The 16,019-nt window shown below is 58.2% G+C and overlaps 1 protein-coding gene across 1 annotated transcript; it reads left to right on the top strand.

Annotated features, from left to right (window-relative positions):
• Nucleotides 1-5,626: 5,626 nt before the first annotated feature.
• Nucleotides 5,627-15,084, top strand: LOC104351644 (uncharacterized). The gene is made up of 8 exons (XM_086462530.1): nt 5,627-5,699; nt 12,490-12,687; nt 12,823-12,888; nt 13,158-13,417; nt 13,526-13,604; nt 13,871-13,928; nt 14,056-14,330; nt 14,767-15,084. The coding sequence occupies exons 1-7, from the start codon at nt 5,627-5,629 to the stop codon at nt 14,153-14,155; spliced, it is 834 nt and encodes a 277-aa protein (XP_086318656.1). The 3' UTR covers nt 14,156-14,330; nt 14,767-15,084.
• The last annotated feature ends 935 nt before the right edge of the window (nt 15,085-16,019 follow it).

Genomic DNA, 16,019 nt, shown 5'->3' with positions numbered 1-16,019 from the left:
TATTAATCATCATCATTACTATCCAGCATGTTTAGCATTCAAAACTCACCTGTAACACCTGCAGGGTGAGGGCTTCAGCATTTAGAGTCTCCTGGGTGAGAAGCAGTGTCACGCCAACCTCATTTAGTCCCTGCAGGCGCAGGTCACACTTACTTTTGCCTCTCGAAACGCTGCCCCTGCCTTCAGCATTTGCAGTGTTCTCCCGGGAGGGATAATTATTACAGCACCGCCAGAAAACCAGCTGCTTCTTTCATTAGAGAGGCTCAAGGTTTTTGTAGCTTCCACGAGACAAAACGTTACCACCGTAATTTCTTCCTGGATAAGGAAAAACTCTTTTTTTGGTTTTTTTTTGTTTGGTTTTTTGTTTGTTTGTTTGTTTGTGGTTTGTTTGTTTGTTTTTTGTTTGGTTGTTTTTTTTTTCCCACGGATGTATTTTGATTTTTTCTGGGTGCCTCTAATCACAGTGGGCATCTTTGGGATACAGTCTGGAGCAGCATCTTCTTCTTGCCTGAACTGATTAATAGTAGAACCATAGAATCATGGAACAGTTTCAGTTGGAAGAGACCTTCAAGATCATCGAGTCCAACCTTTGTCCTAGCTCTACCAACACCCCTAAACCATGTCCCTGAGTACAACATCTTAAACACCTCCAGGGATGGTGACGCCACCACCTCCCTGGGCAGCCTGTTCCAAGGCCTGACAACCCTTTCAGTAAAGAAATTCTTCCTCATATCCAGCCTGAACCTCCCCTGGTGCAACCTGAGGCCATTTCCTCTTGACCTGTCATTAGTTACTTGGGAGAAGAGACCAACACCGGCCTCACAACCACCTCCTCTCAGGCAGTTGCAGAGAGCGATGAGGTCTCCCCTCAGCCTCCTCTTCTCCAGGCTGAACACCCCCAGATCCCTCAGCCGCTCCTCACAGACCTGTTCTCCAGACCCCTCACCAGCTCCGTTGCCCTTCTCTGGACACGCTCCAGCACCTCAATGTCCTTCTTGCAGGGAGGGGCCCAAAACTGCACCCACCATTCGAGGGGCGGCCTCACCAGTGCCCAGTACAGGGGCACGATTCCCTCCCTGCTCCTGCTGGCCACACCATGGCTGATACAGTGAGTGGTAAGGAAGATAAAATTAGAGCGGGGATGCTAACTTGATGGGAAATCATTCCAGTTCGCAAACCTGAGCTTTATGAATGGTTTGTAGCAACCTTTTGTACTTAGGACATGCAATTAGCAGGGATCAACCCTGCTCCCAAATCAACCTGTGAGATAAGAACATTTTAGGAGGAACTCACATGCTGAGTGGGATATATGTGCTTGGTGCAGAAACACACATCAGAGCTGGTAAGAAATGAAATCATTCTTGGCTGAATCCCCAAAGAAAAGAAAAAAAGCAGGTGAATTATTTGATCTTGTAGTATTTTGCTGTATAACGCATCGTTTCAGTTGTTTTTAGCTGGAAATGAGCCCAAAGGAACATTTTTTGCCCAGAAAGGTGATTGCTCCTCATCCCTGGTGCCAGCAAGCAGTTTTGTCTCTCGGAAGATATTGGACTGATCTCTAGCCCTGACCTAGAATCCACCTTTTCTTACCCAAAAATCTCCATTTGAAGAGTCAGTCAATAACACAACCCTTCCACACGCCACATCCAAGGAGAAACAAGCAAAACCCCAGAACTCCTCAATCACTTCTGCTCAACCTGCCCAAAAGCAATACAAGGCGAGATGGTGAGGGCTAGCTCAGCCCAAAAACTGTTTCTTAGATGTTTGAAGCAAATGAAAACGGACAACACTGAAATTGTTAGGGTGGATGCGCGATGGTGAAGCCCTTTGAAAATCCAGAAGAGGTGCTCAGCCCTTGGTTGTCTCCATGTCCCACCGTGAGGGATGCTTTAGGGTCGCATCCTTGTTTGGTGCATGGGACAGGGACAAGGTGGGAAGGATCCTTTGGTGCTGTGTGGCGGGGGACAGGGCGCAAAGGGCTGATATAAACCGTCAGCCACACTTTTGCTTATCTTCTTGAAGACCAGCAGCTACAGATCTTGTTTTCACCAGGCTTGCAAAAAGCCTCACCCAGAAACAGTTATGACACGACTGGGTTTTACATGGCTTTTGAAGGAATGCTTGAGGAAGGATAAAGTCTTGACAACCTTCTTTACCAAATCCCAGCATTATCTCCCTCAGCTTTTTCTTGTGGAAGCCGATTATGAACTCTAACCTGCTGATTGCTTTTCATAACCACTCATCATGTGAAATCCCAACCTGTCCAGAGTACATAGATTAAAGGGTGTTGATTTTTTGCCCAGAAAGGTGATTGCTCCTCAATAAAAAATCAACAGCAATTCAAACACTGGAGCCCTGGGAATCTGGGGTATCACTTAACTGGTGTATAACTGGTGCAGCGTTCTCACCTGCACGGCCCTGAGTGTTTCTAGTCGCGATGCTCCGGCGTATACACCTTGTCTGCAAGGTTTGCAGCCTCGAACGTTGCTCTTTCTAAAATACCCTTGGCAGAGTCAAGCGGTTTGTCGACGGGTTGGGCCACCATTGGCGACCCCTTTCTGCTTCAGGGGAGGTTAACTGAGGTTAATGCTCTCTCCTTGATGGGCAGAGGGAGAATTTACCCCTTTCTCATGAAGAATTGCTAACTGGCTATGAAGTGTTAGCCTCCAAAAAGCCCTTTTCCTTCCCTGTTGTAGTTATTGCGAAGCTATTCGCTGCCAAGGCAAAATGACTTATAGTCAATAGAAAAGGAACCGGAGAAAGACAAAGCCAGGAGGCCACGAGCGAGGAGCCGTAGGGTGATTTTTGGAGGATCTGTTGTACGCAGGACCTGTGGGAGCAGGGCAGGCCCAGGTTAGTGTCCAACCACAGGAGCTCTCCAGATCTTCCAGGGCCTTGAATCGTAGCTGCACTTCCAGTTTTGCGGTTTGCCTGGGGACCGGCAACCCCCAGCTCCAGCGTTGGGATAACTGCACCCCCAGGGTGTCGTCCCCCCACCCGAGCAGATCCCCCCAGGCACTGGAGGGGAGGAATCGCATCCCCCCAGGGCACTGCATGTCCCCCGGGGTATCACATCCACCTGGGTATTGCACCCTCCAACCCAGGACTGCAGCGACCCCCGGGTATCGCCTCACACTGGCTACTGCTTTCTCTGGGGGTATCGCATCCCCCTCGACCCCACACATCACATCCCCTCTCCCCCACCCCCTGGTATTGCATCCCCCTGGGTAATTAATGCACCCCCTTTTTCAGGTATTTATTCCCACGGTATTACATCCCCCACCTCCCCGGGTATCTCATCCCCCCTGGGTGTTGCATCTCCCCCCCGCACCGGGTATTGCATCCTCCCTCGGGGACCAAACCCACCCCCCCTGCTCCCAGGCATTGTATATCGCTGGGTATTGCATCCCCTTCCTGCACTACTGCATCCCACACTTATTGGACACCTCCTGGCTAATGCACACCCCCCCCTCCCACCCCGGTGTTGCATCCCCCGGGTATTGCATCCCCCCAGGTACCTCATCCACCTCCCCAAGCAATGAATCCCCCCCATCCCCAGGTATTGCATCCCCCTCCCCCCAGTATTGCATCCCTCCCCCAGGTATTGCATCCCCCCATCCCCTGGCATTGCACTCCCACCCCCCCCCAAGTATTGCATTCCCCCAGGTATTGCACACCCCCCCCCCCCCTCAGGTACCGAATCCCCCCTCGGCCAGTGAATCCCCCCCATCCCCCAGTATTGCACCCTCCTGCCAGGTATTGCATCTCCCCCTTGGGTACCGAATCCCCCCCGGGCAATGAATCCCCCCATCCCCTGCAATTGCATCCCACCCCGGTATTGCGTCCCCCGGGTATTGCATCCCCCCCAGGTAATGAATCCCCCCCATCCCCTGGTATTGCACCCTCCTGCCAGGTATTGCATCCCCCCCCAACTATTGCATCCCCCCCCAACTATTGCATCCCCCCCCAACTATTGCATCCCCTGGGTATTGCATATCCCCCCCCCCCCCCCCCCCCCCCCCCCGAGCTATTGCATCCCCCCTGGGCAATGAATCCCCCCCCCCGTCCCCTGGTATTGCACCCTCCTGCCCGGTATTGCATCCCACTGGTTATTGCATCCCCTGGGTATTGCATCCCCCCGGGCAATGAATCCCCCCATCCCCCGGTATTGCACCCTCCCACTGATACAAAACTAGGAGCTTCCCAACCCCCTGGCTTTCTAATGCTCCTCACCGAGGTGGGAGGCTGGGAGCGGCTGGGGAAGGATTCTGAGATGAAAACTCCATAACAACAGGGGTTATCAAGCAGGCATCCTTCATTGAAGCACTGGGCAGCACTGGGGATGCTCCACCATGAGTGCTCCGACGGGCTGGCAAGACACATCGGTTCGTATACACAAAATTCATACATATCCATCAAATTTCCTGAGAAGGGCTGTCTGATGGTGATGAGTTCCCGGAATTCATCTACATGGTCCAAGCATGCGCAGTAAATTTAGGGTTAGGGTCTTTTCATCTTCTGGTGGTTGCTCATAGTCTTCCTCAGGCTAGTTGAATCTTCCTTCTTGAGCACAAGCCAGGGCCCCTTTTCTGATGCAACCTCCTCTTGTAACAACCAGTTGTGTAGATGTTTGCTGGGAGTTTCCTTAACGTCTGGCAGCTGTAGATAGCTTTGTCTCCTTGGTGTCAGGCAAGATGTTATCTATTTACCAACTTGGCTCAGCAAATCGCTAAAACCATCCTTGTGGGGGAAGAAAAACAAAGGTAAACAAAGACGCAAGTGAAACTAAACAGATCACAGGGAGGCCTAAGCCAGGGATTGTCAGAGTTTAGCTCTTTCACCGCCAGGTATTGCATCCCCCCCCAACTATTGCATCCCCCCGGGTATTGCATCCCCCCCGGGCAATGAATCCCCTCCATCCCCCGGTATTGCACCCCCTCCCAGGTATTGCATCCCCCCGGGTATTGCATCCCCCCCCAACTATTGCATCCCCCCGGGTATTGCATCCCCCCCCCCCCAACTATTGCATCCCCCCAGGTATTGCATCCCCCCCGGGCAATGAATCCCCTCCATCCCCCGGTATTGCACCCCCTCCCAGGTATTGCATCCCCCCGGGTATTGCACCCCCCCCAACTATTGCATCCCCCCAGGTATTGCATCCCCCCAGGTATTGCATCTCTCCCCCCCAACTATTGCATCCCCCCGGGCAATGAATTCCCTCCATCCCCCGGTATTGCACCCTTTCCCAGGTATTGCATCCCCCCGGGTATTGCATCCCCCCGGTAGAGCACCCCCCCGCCTTCCAGGTATTGCATCCCCCGCTCCGGTACCGAATCCCCCCCCCCCGGGTAGAGCCCCCCAACCTGCCGGGGCACCGCACCCCCCCCCCCCCCCCCCGCCCCGGGCTCCCCATCCCGGCAGGGCGGCGCGTCCCTCCCGGGCTCCCCGGGTCGAAAGCGAAAGCGAAAGGGGAAAAAGCGGCTCGGACCACGCCGGGAATGTCCGGCGGGGACAGCGGGCGGTGGGGCAGAGCGGCGGAGCCCCGGCGGGAGCCCCGAGTCCCCGCTCCGGCCCCCTCCGGAGTCCCCGCTCCGGTCCCCTCCGGCCCCGGGACCGCCGCCGGCCCATGGCGAGGCCGCTGCTGCCGCTGCTCTGCGGTACCGTCGCCCTCCTGCTGCCCTGGGCCGACGCCGACACCGGTAAGTGGGGTTCCCCTCGGCTTTTCCCCCCACCCGGGCTCCCCAGCCCACCGCCGGCATGCCAACGCTGCACCCCGGGGTGCCCACATCTCTCTCGGGGTGCCCTATGCACCCCTCGAGGTGCCCACGCCGCTCCCCAGGGTGCCCATGTCTCTCTCTAGCTGCCCCATGCACCCCTCGAGGTGCCCACGCCGCTCCCTGGGGTGTCCACGCTGCTCCCTGAGGTGCCCACACCTCTCTCTGGGTGCCCCATGCACCCCTCGAGGTGCCCATGCTGCTCCCTGGGGTGTCCACGCTGCTCCCTGAGGTGCCCACACCTCTCTCTGGGTGCCGCATGCACCCATCGAGGTGCCCATGCTGCTCCCCGGGGTGCCCACACCTCTCTCTGGGTGCCCCATGCACCCCTCGAGGTGCCCACGCTGCTCCCCGGGGTGTCCATGCTGCTCCCTGGGGTGCCTCCACTTCTCTCTGGGTGCCCCATGCACCCCTTGGGGTGCCCATGCTGCTCCCCGGGGTGTCCACACCTCTCTCTGGGTGCCCCATGCACCCCTCAGGGTGCCCATGCTGCTCCCTGGGGTGTCCATGCTGCTCCCTGAGGTGCCCACACCTCTCTCTGGGTGCCCCATGCACCCCTCGAGGTGCCCATGCTGCTCCCCAGGGTGCCCACACTAAGCCCCGGGGTACCCACACCTCTCTCTAGGTGCCCCATGCACCCCTCGAGGTGCCCATGCTGCTCCCTGGGGTGTCCACGCTGCTCCCTGAGGTGCCCACACCTCTCTCTGGGTGCCCCATGCACCCCTCGAGGTGCCCACGCCACTCCCTGGGGTGTCCATGCTGCTCCCTGGGGTGCCCACACCTCTCTCTGGGTGCCCCATGCACCCATCGAGGTGCCCACGCCACTCCCTGGGGTGTCCATGCTGCTCCCCGGGGTGCCCACACCTCTCTCTGGGTGCCCCATGCACCCCTCGAGGTGCCCACGCCACTCCCTGGGGTGTCCATGCTGCTCCCCGGGGTGCCCACACCTCTCTCTGGGTGCCCCATGCACCCCTCGAGGTGCCCACGCTGCTCCCCGGGGTGTCCATGCTGCTCCCTGGGGTGCCTCCACTTCTCTCTGGGTGCCCCATGCACCCCTTGGGGTGCCCATGCTGCTCCCCGGGGTGTCCACACCTCTCTCTGGGTGCCCCATGCACCCCTCGAGGTGCCCACGCCGCTCCCTGGGGTGTCCACGCTGCTCCCTGAGGTGCCCACACCTCTCTCTGGGTGCCCCATGCACCCCTCGAGGTGCCCATGCTGCTCCCCAGGGTGCCCACACTAAGCCCTGGGGTGCCCACACCTCTCTCTAGGTGCCCCATGCACCCCTCGAGGTGCCCATGCTGCTCCCTGGGGTGTCCACGCTGCTCCCTGAGGTGCCCACACCTCTCTCTGGGTGCCCCATGCACCCCTCGAGGTGCCCACGCTGCTCCCCGGGGTGTCCATGCTGCTCCCTGGGGTGCCTCCACTTCTCTCTGGGTGCCCCATGCACCCCTCGAGGTGCCCATGCTGCTCCCCGGGGTGCCCACACCTCTCTCTGGGTGCCCCATGCACCCCTCGAGCTGCCCACGCTGCGCCCCAGGGTGCCCACACCTCTCTCTAGGTGCCCCACGCCCACCCCTGGGGTACCCATGCTGTTCCCTGGCTTGTCCAGGCTGCACCCCTGGGTTCCCGTGCTCCCCCTGGGCACCCACTCTGCACCCCGGCGTTGTCCAGGCTGCACCCCAGCATTCCCCTTGCACCTCCCTGGGTGCCCACCTCCCTCCCCGGGTGCCCATTCCACCTCCCCACCAGTGTTCAGGGAGGCTGGGGCTGATTTTTAGGGTCCGTGTGATGGACCCATGGGAGCTGCATCACCGTGGGATTTCCACGGGACCGTGACGTGTCCATAGCCGAGCATGGCTGTGGGTCTGGGAATGCTGCGTCGGGTCTCACCTCTCCAACAGCGTGGAATCACGGAACCGTTGAGGTTGGCAAAGACTTTTAACATCATCGAGTCCAACCATTAACCCAGCACTGCCCTAAACCGTGTCCCTCAGCACCACGTCTACATGGTTTTTGAGCACCTCCAGGGATGGTGACTCCACCACCGCCCTGGGCAGCCTGTGCCAGTGCCTGACAGCCCTTTTGGTGAAGAATTTTTCCCTCGTGTCCAATCTAAACCTCCCCTGGCGCAGCTTGAGGCCGTTTCCTCTCGTCCTGTCGCTTGTTACTTGGCAGAACAGACCGACCCCCCCTCACCACAGCCTCCTCTCAGGCAGTTGCAGAGAGCGATGAGGTCTCCCCTCAGCCTCCTCTTCTCCAGGCTGAACACCCCCAGGTCCCTCAGCCGCTCCTCACAGACCTGTTCTCCAGACCCCTCCCCAGCTCCGTTGCCCTTCTCTGGACACAGCAGCTTTGGGAAAAATCACTGTCGCGGCTCCATGCGGACGGCGGAGGAGCTCACGATGCCAACAAACCCCGGGAGCCTCTGGCGGTGGTGGCAGCAAGACGGTCAGGAAATAATTAACTGAAAATGCTGGAATTGTGAAGGATTTGTGTGGATGCTCAGGAAATAAAGCTGGAAGGGACTGCAAAAGTTTGGGACGGCCTTAGCTCTCTCCCTTCTCTTGGCTCCTGTCTGTGGCCGAAGCTGCAACAGCCTCGAAAATGAATGTATTTGTTTTTCTAAATGGCCCATGGGTGCAGCGAGGGCTGTAAAATAACTCCAGCGGCAAAAATAAGGCAGGAGAGCTGTGTGTGCTGCCAGATGCATCTAAAAATAGCTTTTCCTGAAGGCAATACCCTCCAACGGCCCGTCCTGGACCTGCAGAAGGTGTTCCTGGTAGCAATGATGCGATCAGGACCATCATTTGGGGCAGAAAATGTGGTTATGTGGGGTAGGAGAGAACAGGAATAATATTTATTGCTAATAATTCGGAGGTGCTGCCTCCCCTCTGGCACCGGCCGTGCCGATGCATCCCATGGTGTTCGTGCCGAGCACCAGGTCCTCTCCTGCTTCCCATCCCCGGCGCAGCCGTTCAGTTGTAAATGTTCTTCAGTTAAAAATGTGAAAACGTTTTATTTATTTCTGTGATTTTTGGCATTCCTCGTGAATTCTCCGGTCTTGGGCGCAGAATCCTGAAATTTCTCTTTTCTCCACTTTTTTGGGCTCGTGGTTTTTAAACCATGAGCAGAAGATGAGCGCTGCGCTGGCCCTTTTGCTGCTAATTTTCTAAGAAAAACAGTCAAGTTTGCCCAGCGTGGATTCTCCGGTGTCTAGTTATGGTTGTGCAGCCTCCTGCAGCCCCGCAGAGCCCGAGGGGGGACATTTCCGTGACGTGGGATGACAGCACACGGCAGCATCTCCACCCCTGGGACTCATCCCAGCCCGGTGCCTGCGTGTTTTGCTTCTTGATGTGCCGGGATGAGCTCGCCCTCACCGGCATCATTTGTGATTCCTGGTGGAGAAAGCCAAAAAGCGAAGGGAAAACATGAATTGATCACGTAAATACAAAAAAAAAACCCCAAAACCCTTGAATATTGTGCACGTGTTTCAACCTGGAAATTTCCTGTCTGCGGGATGGAGGGAATTTGGATAGAAATAAAGCAGCCGGAGGTATTTTCCCAAGAAGGCTGGTACCCGGCACCGCGGCTGGCCAAGATGCGCTGAGTCTTTGAGCCCTAGGGCTGACACATCGAGGGGAAAACTCACCCAGCCAAGCTCCGAGGGAGTGGAGACAAGCAGAGAGATGCTTTTGGCCGTCCTGGGAGAGTCTTGGGAGCTTTGTCTTGGATTAGACAGGAAAACAGAAGACAGACATTGGGTTTTCCTGCGTGCAAGTCCCCGGTGGCGCCCAGATCCAGGGAGTTTTATCGATCTGCTTCAATAAAAAAGCAAATAAGGAAGGGAGAAGCTTGTGGCTACCGCAGATCTCCTTGCCTGGAAGCAAGAGCTTCGCCACCGTCGCAGCTCTCCCCATCCCTCTGTGTTCCACAGCATTTCCAATTCACTGCCGTGGTATAAAAGAAATCCTAAATCTTGGCCACGCATCTCCAGAGATGGAGGAGGGCTGGAAACCTGCATCCCCAAGGATTTCCTCCCCTTTTCCCCCTCGGCACATGTTTCATCTCATCGAACGACCCGAAAGCCCGGCTGCGGTAGCGCGAGATGCCAGATCCCAGATTTATTCTTTGGGAATCTGCTTTTCATTCATTTTATGGCACAGCTTCAGGTCTGGCAACGCTTGAGGGTGTTGTGAAACGGCCCGGGGCGGTTCCTTGAAACACTGCCAGAAATTTCGCTGCTGCCCTGAGAGAAGGCTGAGACCCGACGTGCTCAGCACGCGGGTGGCTGCTGCGTCACTCGGGCCCTCCGGGCACAGCGGCTGCAGCTTTTTGGGTGTCCTGATGCCCGGGGGACACGGCGTGGACCCACCTGAGCACCGAAACAGAGCAGACCCCCCCTGGGATGCTCTAGGGATAGGCAACAAATTGGGGCAGGAGGTTTTTAAGATTAAGGAGAGTTTTATCTCCGGTGGTTTGGGTGCCTGGGGGGGGGGGGCGTGTTGTGCTCCCGTCCCCACCTCCATCGCGCCTCCGTCCCCATCATGCTCCGATCCCCATTGTGCTCCGGTCCCCCTCGTGCTGCCATCCCAACTGCCATCCCACTCCTGTCCCCATCAGCGGCGCATTCCCGTCCCCGTTGTGCTCCTCTCCTCGTGGCCATCGCACTCCCGTCCTTGCTCTGCTCCCATCACCATCCCGCTCCCAGCCCAGCCGGGCATCCCTCCCTGCCAAATGGGCACGATCCTGGCTGGGCACTGCTCCAGCCCAGCTGGGCGTGGCTCCACCCATGCTGTGCATCACATCCCGGCCATGCATCGCTCCATGCATCACATCCCGGCCATGCATCGCTCCATCCTGGCCGTACATTGCTCCATCCTGGCCATGCATTGCATCCAGCCATGCATCGCTCCATCCCAGCTGTACATCGCATCCTGGCCATGCATTTCTCCATCCCGGCCATGCATCGCATCCAGCCATGAATCGCTCCATCCTGGCCATGCATCTCTCCATCCCGGCCATGCATTGCATCCAGTCATGCATCGCTTCATCCTGGCCATGCATCGCTCCATCCTGGCCATGCATTGCATCCAGTCATGTATCGCTTCATCCTGGCCATGCATCTCTCCATCCCGGCCATGCATTTCATCCAGCCATGCATCGCTCCATCCCAGCCATGCATCGCTCCATCCTGGCCGTGCATTGCTCCATCCCAGCTGTACATCGCAGCCTAGCCGTGCATTGCTCCATCCCAGCCATGCATCGCTCCCTCCTGGCCATGCATCGCTCCATCCCAGCCATGCATCGCTCCATCCTGGCCATGCATCGCTCCATCCCGGCCATGCATCGCATCCAGCCATGCATTGCTCCATCCTGGCCATGCATCTCTCCATCCCGGCCATGCATTGCATCCAGTCATGTATCGCTTCATCCTGGCCATGCATCTCTCCATCCCGGCCATGCATTTCATCCAGCCATGCATCGCTCCATCCCAGCCATGCATCGCTCCATCCCAGCCATGCATCGCTCCTTCCTGGCCATGCATCGCTCCATCCCAGCCATGCATCGCTCCATCCCGGCCATGCATCGCTCCATCCCAGCCATGCATCGCTCCATCCCGGCCATGCATTGCTCCATCCCAGCCATGCATCGCTCCCTCCTGGCCATGCATCGCTCCATCCCAGCCATGCATCGCTCCATCCCGGCCATGCATCGCTCCATCCTGGCCGTACATCACATCCCGGCCATGCATCGCTCCATCCCAGCTGGGACCGCTCCAGCCTGGCTCTGTGTCGCTTTATTCCCGCGGCGCATCTCACCGTGGTGGCGCTGGAGCTTCCCCTCTCTGCAGTGCCTCAGGTCGGGGGACAGGAGCCGGCAGAGCCGGGGGCGCGGGGGGAGCCGTTCCCACGCTGCGGCAGGGGTCCAGGTGGGGGCACAGTTGGGGCAACCGAGCAACTTTCACCATTGTGCCAGAGAAAAGAAGTGAAATTATGACACCCTGTTGCGAAACCGACTTCAAATCAAGGCCAAAGGGGAAGCACGAGCCCTTCTGGGGACAAGAAAAGCCGTCGCTCAGCCCATCACCGCCCCATTGCCCGGCCACCTCCGGGGCCGTGGGCTGCAGCCTCTGGCGAGGAAAAAGATCCAAGAAGTGGCTGGAGGAATCACGCAGCGCCTGGAGTTTTTCACGTGGCTGGAGGAATCACGCAGCGCCTGGAATTTTTCACGTGGCTGGAGGAGTCACGCAGCGCCTGGAATTTTTCACGTGGCTGGAGGAGTCACGCAGCGCCTGGAATTTTTCACGTCCAGCTGCAAAATGAGCGGAGGCAAAAAAAAAAAAAAAAAAAGGGGGTGGCGAGCGCCGCCGAAACGCAGCAGCTGGTGGTTGGATGCAGCCGGGGCTGCTGACCTGGGACGGTCGCTGCAGGGAGAGGGGGGGATGAAATTCTCCGTAAAGTCTTCGGCGACCGGAGGAGCTGCTATAAACGACGGCAAACGTGTGGGAAACGGAGCTTTCCCCTTCTCCATCGCTGTCTTTTTCCAGGCGGGATGAGGCTCTCCCAGCCCCAGGGCGGCACCAGTTCCCCAATCCCCCCACCCCCCAGCAGGATTTGACCCCCTTGGGTGCTGTTCACATCAAGCCGGGGCTAGAGGTTGCCTAATCTCCCTCTTGTGAGCTCCATCCTTATTTTTTTTTGTCCCCCATCTCCAGTGCCGGCGCGATGCAGCCGCCCCAAGGACGTGCCCAACGCGCGCATCGACGTGGACACCACGCTGCTCCACGCCTACCTGCGCTACACCTGCAACCCGGGCTACAAGCGCAAAGCCGGTACCTCCAGCCTCATCCAGTGCATCCTCCGTGAGGGCTCCACCGAGCCCGACTGGACCGATACCACGCTGCAATGCATCCGTAAGGCCTCGCCCGGCAGCCGGGACGCGATGGGGACCGGGGACGGGATTACTCCGTCACCGGTGTGGTGGAGGAGGACGCGGGGCGGCACGGGCGCTGCCGTTGATGGTGTCTCCGTGTTGTGTCTTCCCGAAGGGGACCCGGCTCTACCTCCGCAAACCCCCAGCCCCGAGCTCCCGACCGAGAGGATGACCCAGACGGGTGAGGAAGGGGCGAAGGCAGCCCACGGGGGTGGGGTTTGGGTCGCCGTGACCAAACCCACAACCAGCGTGGTGTGGAAAGCAAATTATTTCAGTTGCCTGATCGAATTAATTCAGCTGCATGAAATCATGCCGTGTCACGGCCGCCGGGTGGGCTGTACGGACCCTGCAGCCTCCTGCCTGCAGCGGGCACGAGGCTGAGCACCGAAGCGTGGAGCGTGCCTGACCATGGCCTTAAAATAAAAGCTTTTACATCATTTCCCCCAGCAGGAACCACCGACACCAGCCCGACCTCCAGCCCCTCTCCAGCAGCAACGCCCAGGCTACCGGGAGCTGCCAGCCGGTCACCCGTGCCACCAGCGACTGATGGGCCACCACCAGAGATGTCCACGCCACCAGAGATGCCCCCACCGCTGCAGACAGCCACACCGGGAGAGGGGACATCTCTGGGGACAACCCCACTGCCCACCGACCCCACGGACCACGCTGCAGGTCAGGCCCCCTCGCCGGGGGAGATAACCCACCAACACGTTGCTGGTTTCAACCAGCAAAGGCTCCTTTACTTTTTCAATGAATTTTTCCCTTCTTTCCAATCCCCATTTTAGCAAGGTTCCCCCCAGCACCCCCTCCTTCCCCTCCTGGCTTTGCAGCTAAAAAAAAAATCTCCATTTCTCTCTTCTTTTCCAGTTTCCATCCAGACCCTGGCCTCTTCCATTGGTAAGCTGGGCATAAAGTTTATTTTGGCAAGCAGGGGCTTATTTTCTTTATTTTTTAGCTTAAAACCCCTCCTTGGGGCTGTGGGAGGTGGTTGAGGGCAACATCTCCAAGGGGGGGGAAGGATGCAGCACCCAAATTTCTTCCCGGGGTGGGGAGGGCACCTCGTGGATGTGCACAGGGCCCGTTCGGCTCTTTGCGGAGCTGGTTGGTTTGAGCCGGGCCACGCGTTGGAAGATGCTCATCAGCCACCACGTCCTCTCCCGCAGGGCTCCCGGTGCTGGTGGTTACTGGTGTCGTGGCCTGCTGCTGCTGGAGGATGAAAAGGTAAGTGGGCCGAGCCCCGCGAGGTCTTTCCACCCCGGTGATGAGTTGTCCTCGGCCTCTGCGCTTCCCTGAAAGCCGGGGAAAGCCCTTTGGGTGCCGGCGACGCTCCTCTCCTCCCCCGCTACAGGCACGCAGGGCAGAGCTACGCGGTGGTGGCCATCCCCATGGTGGCTCCTGCTGCTGAGAACGAGGAGATGTTGCCGCCCGGCGTCTTCCCCACGGGCTGACCGCCCACCGCCGGGCAACTCGGTGCACCCGCCAGCCCGGAGGATGCTCGGGGCTCGGATGGAAAGCTGGACGTACATCCCCGTCCCCAGCCTCCTCTCCCTGGGGACACGTGGCCGCTCTGCCCAGCCTGAACGAGTGACTTGTCCATGGATGAGACCGCTCCAGCGCCTAAAGGTGCGTGGGCGTCCCCTCGTGCGGCTGAAGGGTGGGTGGGTGAGCGCCCCGGGGTGACACGGAGGTGGTGGGTGCTCTGTATCGGGAGCCAAACCGCAGAGGAGGTGGTCCTGTGGGTGCTGTGGGGGGTGGCAGGGAGCGGGCTGGGGGTTGCCTGCTCCAGCAGCGGGCGTTTGGGGTGCAGGGAATGGGATTGGGGGGGGGGGGTGGTGGTGAGGGTGAAGCTGGGCTATCCTGCCCCAAATCGCCCCCGTTCCCTGGCCAGGAGCAAGGCCAGAGTTGGGCCAGCTGGACACCAGCCCCTTCCCTAGAGCCATTTTGCCCTCAAATTGCCCCAAACCCCAGAAATCAGCGCTGCTGACGGCAGACAGAGAGCGAGGGACCCGGGTGAGCCTCCCTCCACCACATCCTCCCCCCCGTTCCTGCTCTCTTTCAGCCGTTTGCTGGCGAACTCGCAGGCACAGCGAAGGGTGCCGGCGCCACGGGGTTGGCCCTTCGGAGGCACTTTCGGCGCCGGCGCTGGGTGCCCACCAGCTCCCACCACTCACAGGGGACCACAAGAAGGAGCGATTTCACTACAGACACTGCCAAAAACTGCTGGCAAGAACGTGATGTGGGAGACACCTTCCTTTGCCTGTTTTCCCTTCGTCCGTCATCGGTTGTTATCGCCTCGTTTCCCCCTTCCTACGGAACAGGCAGCTTCGTATTGATGCTGTTTTATGTATAAAAGTGGATATAAAATAACACACACGCAGCAGCTGGTTTGTTGTCTCGGGCCTCTCAGCAGCCCCGATGGTGGCAGGGACAGCGGGGACAGCCGGGAGCTGCGTGGGGGTGACATTCAGCTCGGCAGCAGCGCGGGCCACCAGCAGTGCCGTGCTCTAGAGGCCAAGGGTGACGGCGAGGTGGCAGCTGCCGTGGCTCATTTGGCTCGGCCTGATGCAAAAGGGGTTTCAGCTGCCGAGCTTTGTGGTTACTCCGAGGCTTGGGCCAACTTCTGCCTGCGTTTTTGAGGTGAGCGGGACAGGGAAAGCCTTTCTGGAGTCAGTGCTTCGAAAGTGAAAGGGAAGCCAGCGAAGCAGCTCCTCTTCACTAAACAGCCATGGAAATCAACAGGATGCACGAGCATCCTCCAGCGGGCACGGCTCACGGCTCTGGGCCCCTGTCCAAGAGCAGATACCTTCCGAAATCGGTTTTGGTTTTGATCTCTGCGTGACACGGGCTCTGCTACGGAGCGCCACGGCGTCTTCCAACGGAAAGCGTTGTGGTGGCTGGTAAAAACACGCAACCCAAGATAAGGGAAGAGAAAAAAAAGCGTTAAGGCTTTTTGGTTTTGTGGTGGTTGTTGTTACAAATTTAATTTCAGGATTAAAACCGCTCTCGAGTTAGGCCGAAACCAAACCAAAGCAGTCCTGCAGGTGCTGCCTCTCTTCTTCCCTTATGGCTTTGCTGCTGGGAGAAGGGAAACGGAGTCCGGGGAAATCCCTTGGCTGCAAGGAAGGAAAATGGATTCAGCTGGGAGAGATTAACAACTTCCTCCCCGAGCTGATAGGGAAAAGGTCCATTTTCTAAGAATAAAGTGTTTCTTTGGGTAATTTTCAGCGTTCTATTTCCTCTTCTTCTGGTGGATCAGAGGCATTTCGCCGCGGCATGGCGTGAGGGAAGAGGCAGGGATATCCTGGCAGTTTG

The sequence above is a fragment of the Leptosomus discolor genome, chromosome 1 (genome assembly GCF_034619465.1).
Source record: "Leptosomus discolor isolate bLepDis1 chromosome 1, bLepDis1.hap2, whole genome shotgun sequence".
Classification (NCBI taxonomy): Eukaryota; Metazoa; Chordata; class Aves; order Leptosomiformes; family Leptosomidae; genus Leptosomus; species Leptosomus discolor.
This window is presented reverse-complemented; position numbering and strand designations above follow the sequence as displayed.

What these genes read in the sequence shown, in the direction of transcription:
- LOC104351644 (XM_086462530.1), top strand. Translation starts at nt 5,627, where the DNA reads ATGGCGAGGCCGCTGCTGCCGCTGCTCTGCGGTACCGTCGCCCTCCTG. An exon ending in CTGGGCCGACGCCGACACCG is followed by an intron (nt 5,700 to 12,489) that starts GTAAGTGGGGTT and finishes CCCCATCTCCAG; the next exon opens with TGCCGGCGCGATGCAGCCGC. An exon ending in GACCCTGGCCTCTTCCATTG is followed by an intron (nt 13,605 to 13,870) that starts GTAAGCTGGGCA and finishes CCTCTCCCGCAG; the next exon opens with GGCTCCCGGTGCTGGTGGTT.